Raw genomic sequence first — 9,643 nt, 5'->3', positions numbered from 1 at the left:
CTCGTCTTATCCCCTGTTCAGCGCAGGCTAAGCCTGGGGTAAGAGGGTGCGGCTCTAGACAGGAACCCTAATAAGTACGTATCGTATGAATGTTGCTTACGACCCCTGGATATAGGTGTATATCTAAAGATGACTAGAACTTGTAGTGACGCGATAAAGTAAGAGCGTAAAAGTCTATAGGATCGGTACTCGGTGTTTTGAAAGCGACAAAATTTGGAATGTAACAACTCCATTAAATCCTAAAATACCGGCACACCGATAGAGGATTCGTAAGTGCGTCGAGTACCTGGTCTTGTTGTAATTGATAATTGACAGCATTCAAGCCCGCTTGGTCGCAAATTTATGCATGGCGCAAAGCCACCGAAGTAATCGTGGATCGTGACAGAAACAGATGGTGGATAGAACCTACCACATGAATTAATCCGAAGTGAATTCAAGCCCAAATGAAGCCCTCACTGGATCAATATCCGGTTTCCGAATTCCAGGGTAAAATCAAGGTCACTAAGAATCTCCACAAGTGTAAAAACGGGCAACGAATGACCCTGCAACGACGTCAACTCGACACCCATATGTCGAAACGAGGCAGGAAACATTCCTTAGCAGCTTAGGCAGATGAGTCACCTGCTGTAGAACTGTAATTTCCGTTTCGCCGTGACAAACTAGAGCAAGTCGAAGCACGCATAGTAGCGACAGATTTGTTTGGGATTGCGTCAGTGACACTACCCACATTCTAGGAGGAAATAGGCCAAGGACGGGAAACATTGCCGTGGAATGATGACAAGGCGGCCGGATGGGCTTCTGGAAATTTCCCATTTGCGTGAAACTCGATTTTAAGACTCACTAGACTCACTAGCAGGCATGATGAGTCATCCGCAGTGGACCTGGCGGATCTGAAAGAGGGTCTTCATTCTTTCCCAACAGACCGGTGTGAAATCTCGTGGTTCTTGATAACATCTAGGGATGTGCTGTAAGTATGCACCAAGCCGGCCTCTATCACCGACACACGGGCACGACGACACACAGACGTAACCCAGGCGGAGAATTAATCACGATTTGAGACTGTTTGCGTGGAACGAGTGGGAACCCATCCGATTGAGTGTCCTCTCATCTCTCTCCTTACCTAAGAGCCTCTCAGAACTACATGGTATGTAGTACTCTCACACGGCAACGGCTACAACAATGTAGAGGCGGCCCCTGGTGCCTGGATCATTACTAGGTGACGACTCATCGGCCGAGTCGGATGTTGTGGGAACCCAAGTAAGACATTTAGCTGATGCCATCGGGAGCTTCCGCCATTGGTACAGTTCAGGAACGCACGCAGCTAGATCGTGGAGCACCCAATCTAGCTGTTCTAACGTTGTTCCGATGCAGGCAATGAAACAAATATCCACGCTAGAAGAATCCGTGGAAGGGGTAGAAGGGAGCTAGACGAATGAGAGAGGCGGACGAGAAACAAGCCACGGCTTATTTCGATGTCTGTCGGGGCGAACCCGCATTGCTTTCGAAGGAGGCCAGTGAGAAAAAGGCCTCTGAAACGTGGCATAACAGCGGCCCTAAGAAACGTGCCTTGATAATGATAGTAGTGATAGTGCCAAGTTCTAAGGTGGTCTAATGTGGATAGCGGACCCGACTGGTTTAGTGGTTCAGCCCTTTCAGCCAACGAGACCCATAAGGTGATAAGATGATGGATGGAGTAAGATGGATCCAGGCAAGCCTGACAAGCCTGACCGGTGTCGGTGAGTTTCTGGAAGTCCGGATAACTTCCCTAGGTTGACACGTCGTCGACGTGGATTCGCTCGAAGGAAGCATTGACGACTTCCTGCTATCTTAGAGACGTGGACTCGGTAGCTCACGAAGAACTAGTGGTCTACACTTATGGCCATAGTGTCAAGGTGGGAACTCCCCGGCAACCTTTCAACCCTAGCACAAACCCCATGGTTATGCACATATGAAGGTCGGACGGGGGGGTACCGGGGCGCGGAAGACAATCCGGCACGGGAAGGGAAGAGACATGAGATCTCGCGGGCACACACACACATCTCAAACCGGTAATTGACTGAGTACCGAGATGCCTTGTCGCCTAGTTGCCTTATTGCCTTGTTGCCTTCCAAGGTTTGTTAGAGTTCCATTGAAGTCCTAATTGAAGAACTTGGATTGACCCGGGGAAGACATTATGCAACATTAGAACCGCTGTCCTTGTTCCCGAATCTCGATGCCGTGGCATTGAAAAAGCCCAGTTCCATAATTTTTAATGGAAGCACCATTGTCTTGGATTGCACGTCGAAAGAGAATTGGATGGAATGCTTTTTTAGGGTGTCTTTAAGGTACTTCGGTACTCTGGTACTGTAACACCACTCGCGCTAACGGCACTTGGGGGAGTGACGTGCCAGCATACCAGGGATATGGTTGGTAGATTTTGTGAAAATATCCCGAAAGCTATGGATGGCCCTTGCTATTTTCATTTAATATCATTAACGGAGGGAGCCTTACGGCCTATGTACATAGTATCATAATAAGATTGAATTCTTGAAGCGAGAATTGACGAGATAGCTTATATCAATGGTGAAACTTTAGAGGTTCGCGGTTTCTGCTTGGAACAACACACGGGCTGCCAGGTGCGCAGTACATTCTGGAATGATAGGTGAAATAGTGCCATATCTGATCGATAGATATGGAGAGGTACCACGTCTGTCGAATTAGGTAGGTAGGTACACGTAGGTCGATAGTGGAGCATCGATTCACTAATTTTAAATGTACATCCTAGGTCTAGAAAGTAAAAGAAAAAAACCATCGCGATGATAGTGCGATAAGGCATTGAGGCATCACATCTACAACTTACTGTACTCACGATACGTGGGGACCATCATTACTTTTTTTTCGCCTCGTTTCTCTCCCACTTAAGTTGTTTATACATATTATCATTTCCTTTGGGTCGATATTGATGAATCTTGTGGGGGTCACCCTTCTCGTCTCGGCATATGCTCCGTCCTTAAACTTGGTAACGAGGCGGGTTAATAAAGAATCGAAAGAGCTGGAAGAGGCTAAGAGACCCTCAATACTCGGTTGTAGGCCTCAATTGATTAACACGTACCCAGTACTGTTTACGGCTTTTACAATTCCTGTAAGCCGAGGTGAAACATGCTCTCTGGAGTGAACTTACGACGCATAAAAAACGCATCAAATTGAATATGTAATTGTTAGGAGCCCAAGCGTCGTGTCCGTATCGTATCGTGTCGAACGAGTGGGAACGCTCTTACGAAAGGCTTTAGCTCTTAACACCGACGTCATATTTCATCCCATCTGGTTCATCCTCACGAGGCGTTATTCCAACGGACGCCTTCAATCCCCGCCTTAGCCGCAAAAGATTCTGCATATTAATAGCTATGACTGGATGTTATTGCTTTTTAATATGGAATTGATTACATCGTACAAGCTTACCGGACTAAGTAAGCATAATGGGTCTATGTTGTGTGTGTCAAGGACTTTCTTGTCTTTGGCTGGCAAGCTATTTCTGATCGAGGCTGAAGTGCAAGAAAAATTTTCATCTCTCTCGAGGCCTGAAACATGCCATCATACTTTCGTACCGCATTTGAAAAAACAAGCGAAACTGGATTAAGGACACGCCCTCGAGTTGCCCGGCGCATTACTATGTGAGAGACAATTTACAAGACAATCCGATTTTACGTAGCGTAGGTACCTACCTACTATCCAAGTAGGCAACTAGGCTTTTTTTTTCTTCTTTTCCCTTCCCTCTCTTGCTTGTATGTACGTAGATAGTTGCCTCGGTCTGGAACGTCTGTGGTATTTCCAATCTTTCGATATTTTTGTCATTGTCCTACCGGAAAATTCCCAACAAAATTTTACAGCTTTCAGCCTGCTTATGAGAAATTTGAATTGAAACTGTTCAACTTCGCTTAAGGATGCTTACCTACTAGGGAGAGCAAAGCATGACAATAAACATCAATAGAACATCACAAACCAAACATATCCGAGTTTGGGTATGTTGGGAGGGGGCTGCGGTGTTTCTTAGGCATCTTACAAGACACGGGAAAACTCTTCCAAGTTTCTGCTGTCCACTGTGTACAATCAATAGTCAATACATGCAAGTCCACCTTCTGTCTACGTCTACGTCTATGATACTATGTGTACAGTCACTGCTACAGTGAACCAGTACTATGTTCACCACATGTGTATGCGTCTCGGCTGAGTTATTCGTAATATGTAAAAACAGGTTTATGATGTTTTGGTGAATAAGGCTATGATCGATAATTGAACAGTTTCGCGGCTTCGTACGGGTGATATCTAAATTTATCCCAATCCATTTTTATGTAATTAGGTAGGTTGTATTTGTGGATATCTGGTTATGCAGTTGCACGGCCTGCACGGTCTGCACGGTCAGTGCTCTACTCTTTCCCCCAGGAACCCCTTGCATAAACACACGTTCGTACCTGAGCTGGCTCTACTTCGTCTAAAGCATAACTTTGATAGGACTTCAACAGTCTTCATAGCGGGTCACTAATTAGTGCTAGACCTAGGTATGTGTACAGCGTACATATGTGTGCAGGACCACTACGGCATTAGTAGTTCGGACCATTGAAACTCAGCATGAACTTCAATAAACTTGTAAAACGCCTATTAGAGGGACCCTAGCTCTAAGGTCTCTAGGGCACTGGTAGTTTATATGGCAGGATTGGGTTGACGCCAACCGGCAGATGCTAATTGGATCGATTGTCCGTCCGGCGTCTCGCGCGGGAAAATTGGTTTCGTTGACGCAACTCGGAATGGTGCAATTGGCCCTAATCTTGAGCCACTGGACTGGCATCCATCCGCCAACGAGCCTTTCGCTTCTGCTATGCTACCATTACTCAGGCTCATCGACTCATCGACTCATCATCCATCGCCCATCGTCTATCGTTTCCCGGTAGCTACGGGATTCCATTCGAGTCGATAGCACCGCAGTCTTAGTGAGACTAGGCGCTGTGCGTGCAAATGACAATCTCTATGTGGATGGAAATCTGGAAATCTCGCTCCAGTGTAGATTGTCTAGACTCTAGACCACACGGCTCTCTCCTCTGTCCGAGACCCCGGCGCCGTGCCGGAATTCTCTCTTGCTTGGTAATTTTCCGTACGACATTAAAGCCTACCGCAAATAGGTAAATACCTAGGTTCCTCACAGTGTTGCTACGCATGCCCAGGTGCCCAGATATGCATGTAGCGAATGGTGCTGCAGGCGAATCCGTTTTCGGCCTCTCCATAGAGTAGGTACTTCATAATATGGCCTCATTCTCACCAGGGCCATCCCTCGGCTGTGGTTGATAAGTAGGTACATACCTACAGTATCTAATGTCCCTTAGGGTTATGTATGTCCCCTAAAGTCCCCCAATACTTCTAATAATCCTTATAAAATAATCGCGCCATTTTCCTCTAGGCAATACTCCCTTCCAAAGGGACACGGCATGGTGATATAGTAGAATAGATAGGACGTACATACTCTAGACTTCTCGGCCGCAGCGAAGCGAGAAGCGTGAAAATTCCTAATACAAACACCCCTTTTTAAGAATTCACGTCCCCACGGGGCTTGAGGGCCAGTGGCGATCGTGGTGTCGTTCTAAAAGGTTTATCCCTGACCAAGAGCAATTAGAGCTAAAATAGTACATGGTATGTACACTTGCGATTGTAGGTGAAACAGAACTTGGAAGTAGTTGAAGCTTTTTTTTTCTTCACTTCTCTCCTCAATGCTGTTGCCTTGGCACGCCGTTGTAGAACTAATTCTTTTAGCTTCAGGGCGGTTGATAGCTCTATAGCGAAAACAGCACTAAGCGTTTCTGCTACCCCAAAGCTAAAGGATTCAAAGCTAAGCTTGGCGATTAAGTGTTGCGCCTTGGGCACGCAGGGCACGATGAGTCTGACGATCACTTCTGAGCATATCCGGGGAAAAAATGATGAAATTGGGCACATTTAGACATTCGCAAGAAAACCCCACTATCTATTCAATTTTGCGACTCTGCATCCACCTCGAACACTAAAATAAAGAAATAATTGACTTTGTAGTGATACCTACCATTTTCGACTCATCTATCCACAGAATCTATGGGAGTTCCCGTAAGAGATTGTTACCCAAGTTTCCCTCATTAGGAAGGTTGCTTGTTCAAAGTCTCCGAATAGTAGCAACAACATAAGTTATTTGTTTAGAACATGAGCATAGGATGTGGCAATAGACATAGTCATAGCAAATTATGCAATTGAGTAGAGAAACGCTTTTGAGGGGCTTGAACTGTTTTTCGATTCTTTATCTGAATGAAGCTCCAATGGTTCTGCATAAGGCAGAACCAGATCGGAGAGACAGCATAGGCTAGTCCTAGATGCCTGAAACGAGTATCAAGTCCCATCAATCCACGATGTACGCGGATGAGCCAGTGAATCGGGTGATTCCCGTCACGGCTGCTTTGTCCTAATTCTAACGCCCTCGTCCTATGAGGACGGCTTCCAAAATATCGTCTGTTCTAACCGACTAATCTAGTCGGTTCCCGTGCCAAACCACCCGATCCCGGCATCGATGTGCCATGCAAATAGAAAAGCAAGTGATATCTCAATATTGTATCATGGTACAACAATGTCCGTGCCTATACCGGTAGCCCCCAATCGTACGCCCGCGGCTAGAAGGAAGTCGAAGACAGAATCCCGAAATGACCCAAACTTTTTATGATGCTGTGCTCCAAAAGATGCTCTTGTACAACAAAGTAACAAATAAAATGGAAATGTGATCCTTCATGCCTAGTCGTTCTGGTAAAATAGAGAATAAGGAAAATCGAGAAGTGAATGAGTCGTGTGAAGGTTGCGTAGAACCGAGAATTGTAATATGCTTATTGGGTATAACAAGTGGAGTGTTGAATATTGAATGTCGAGTTAAATTATAAAAATGTCATTAGTTCGGTTCGTCTACGCTTAGTAGGATCGTCGTCGTGATTGTTGAACGCGGGTGTGTTCGAAGGAGCTGGCGTAGTCCCTCAATTGCTTCTTCGCCTTGTCTGACAATTGTGAACCTTCACTTCCCGAGGAAGACGTGCTTCGGAGGGAGCAGAGACTGCTGTGGGAGCTAGATGGGGTGAGAATTCGGGCAGAAGACGACGACGATGATTCCGAACGCTGGGATAGGTATGACTGAGGCAGTGGTGTTGAACCGTACGGCTGAGCGTTGCTGAAGTCATAAGCGGGAGGTAGGAAGAATTTGGCTTGAGGCCTGGGTGCTGTCCAGTTGTAAGAGGATGGGCTACTGAGTCCCGGAGTAGTGACTGGAGTGCTGGCTGTGGACGACGTCTTTTCGAAATCGGAGAGCCTGCACGATTCAGAGCAGTAGGTAGCGCCGTCTGTTTGCCTGTCGCAGGCAAGGCAGTACTCGGGTTCCCATGACAGATCTGAAGACATGATGTGTGGTGTTTGGTGTGAACGTTGTTATGTGGTATGTGGTTATTGCTAATCCGTGACGTCGAAGTCGACTCGGTAGTGGTAGTAGTTGAAGACGAAGGCGGTAAGAGAAGCCTGGTGAATTGTTTATTTTTATAGAAGGCTATTTATCATATCCAATTTGGAAAAGTCGAGGTGAAGCCTTAGCGGATCGGAGCTGTATGTGTGTTGTATATAGTCGACGGGACGAGAGACGACAAGACGTAGACGTCTTGACTGAAAGTTTTATACTCTTACAAGTAGGCGGTCGACAGATTGTATCATGTTCTACTCTGGTGTTGCAATGAAGCACGCAATAGCGGAGCAGCAAAGGACGAATGTTGAAAAGTGAGAGTTGTTGTCGAAGTTTACGGTAGCTAGCAGTAGTCCTGTTGGAAATAGTTGGAGGAGACGATGTTCATTTGTATGAATCCAGCTTACACAGCCAGCGGATGTACCTATGTACATACGACTTCTTGGTTGGGAAGGGTGCATCGAAGAAGGTAGTCACATCAGAAAGCGTTTTGATCAGCAAAAGACAGGCAGACCCACATAACCCACATAGAAAAGACAAGGGCAATTGGCTCGGTGGGGCCATTTTGCAACTCTACGATGGTACGAAGGTACGTACAGGGAGGGTATGAGAGGGCCTGCTTTCCAGGCTTCCCTTGTCCTTGCAGATAAATTTCGCATACGGGCTAGGCCGTGTTAGAATTAGCGCCAAAGCTGCTGCCGATCATAACTGGAGGGTTTAGCACCTGGGCAGGACTAGGGCAGGCACGTACCAAGGTACCGTGCAAGGGCCTCCTCTGGCGATTTTTGACAACTTGGAAAAAATTTCTGCTGCAGGTGTGTGAGGAAAAATTAGAAGGGGGCGAGAAATAAAATGGTAAGAGAAGGGGAGGGGTGAGATGATGGTGGGGAGGGGCGTGTGATCTTTACCTTCTCCATTCTTATTCTACGAGGCACACCCCTTTTTTTCTTCTCTCTGCTCTCTACACCTGGCAGTAGCGTAAAGTGCTCTCCTTCAAGGGACCCTCTAATCGTTCATTGCGCCTGGCTATTCTGTGACCCTGATGGCCTGCAACTGATCATTAACAGATGTTTATGTACATATCCTACATATTTCATCCAAGGATATTTGGCGAGTTCCGAATTGTGGATGAATAATATTTAGGTAAGTAATGAAAATCATGAAAATGCATTCAATTCTATGTTTTTCGTTCAATTGCTTGGATTGTTGAATTGTTGGGTTTGTTCGGTATTCAAATCACGGTTCCTACGTATTCTCTCCCTATCTTCCTTTGCTGCCTTGCGAAGAAGAGAAAAAAAAACTTTTTCATAGGGGGTCCTTTGATACGCTAGGAGGCTGTACGATCTCCTTCATTATCTCGAATCAGAACGGTCTCGAAATCAAAGACTATGCGTAGCTCTCTATGTACGGTGCCACCCACACACGCTGCTGGCATGATTTGCAGATAATATGCAACATTAGAGGTTGTTGCCCCGCCCTCTGATTGGTTCCCTGGCTTAATGATAATGTTTACTGTAGTCGAGCTATGCACGCACTTGTTATATGGTTGTTGCATTGCTCGGTGAATTGGTTGGGTGAATAGTATCTTCATCTTATTTTGGTATATTACGGGTTATCAATGCCTGTTTTCTACGCCTTGCATAGCAATGTCGCTTTTAAAAACAATTATACAGTAAAACACTAGACCAGGTAGGACATACTCAATACTTACATACGTACGGCGTAGGTAGCAACAAGTTAGTAGAAGAGAAGCCGAGAGACGAAGATGGAGATGGAGTGGAACCCGTGGGGGTGAATTTCTCAAATGTCGACACCTTCAACCACGGTTGCCACATCGCAAGTGTAAAGCGTACGATCATCAATTAATTAGTTTACTGCGCAATGTTGAGCCGGAATTAGCTAATGCCCGCAAGAGAAGAGAGAAAAAAAACTTGCGCTTCCTATATGTGTCATTCTGGTTGGGCGATCTAGGCAGAAAGGACAACATTGGTTCGTAGAGGTAGGCTAGCAACTTGGCAAGTTGCAAGTTGAGAATGCGCAAAGGCGCAAGGCAGACAAGACACGACAAGACATCACTAGACAGGGCATACGTAAGGGTATGTAGGTCTATAAGATGTGTATATGCGAGTATGGTTGCACGATGATTATCATTTCATCAGGGTGTAC

At 46.0% G+C, this 9,643-nt stretch overlaps 1 protein-coding gene across 1 annotated transcript; it reads right to left on the bottom strand.

Annotated features, from left to right (window-relative positions):
* Positions 1 to 6,258: 6,258 nt before the first annotated feature.
* Positions 6,259 to 7,993, bottom strand: GGS22DRAFT_169486 (uncharacterized protein). The gene has a single exon (XM_047962329.1). The coding sequence runs from the start codon at positions 7,423 to 7,425 to the stop codon at positions 6,946 to 6,948; it is 480 nt and encodes a 159-aa protein (XP_047816298.1). The 5' UTR covers positions 7,426 to 7,993; the 3' UTR covers positions 6,259 to 6,945.
* Between the last annotated feature and the right edge of the window lie 1,650 nt (positions 7,994 to 9,643).

The sequence above is a fragment of the Annulohypoxylon maeteangense genome, assembly GCF_022496945.1.
Source record: "Annulohypoxylon maeteangense strain CBS 123835 unplaced genomic scaffold GGS22scaffold_15, whole genome shotgun sequence".
Lineage (NCBI taxonomy): Eukaryota > Fungi > Ascomycota > Sordariomycetes > Xylariales > Hypoxylaceae > Annulohypoxylon > Annulohypoxylon maeteangense.
Note: the sequence above shows the minus strand (reverse complement) of the source record. Positions and strands in the feature narration are given on the sequence as shown.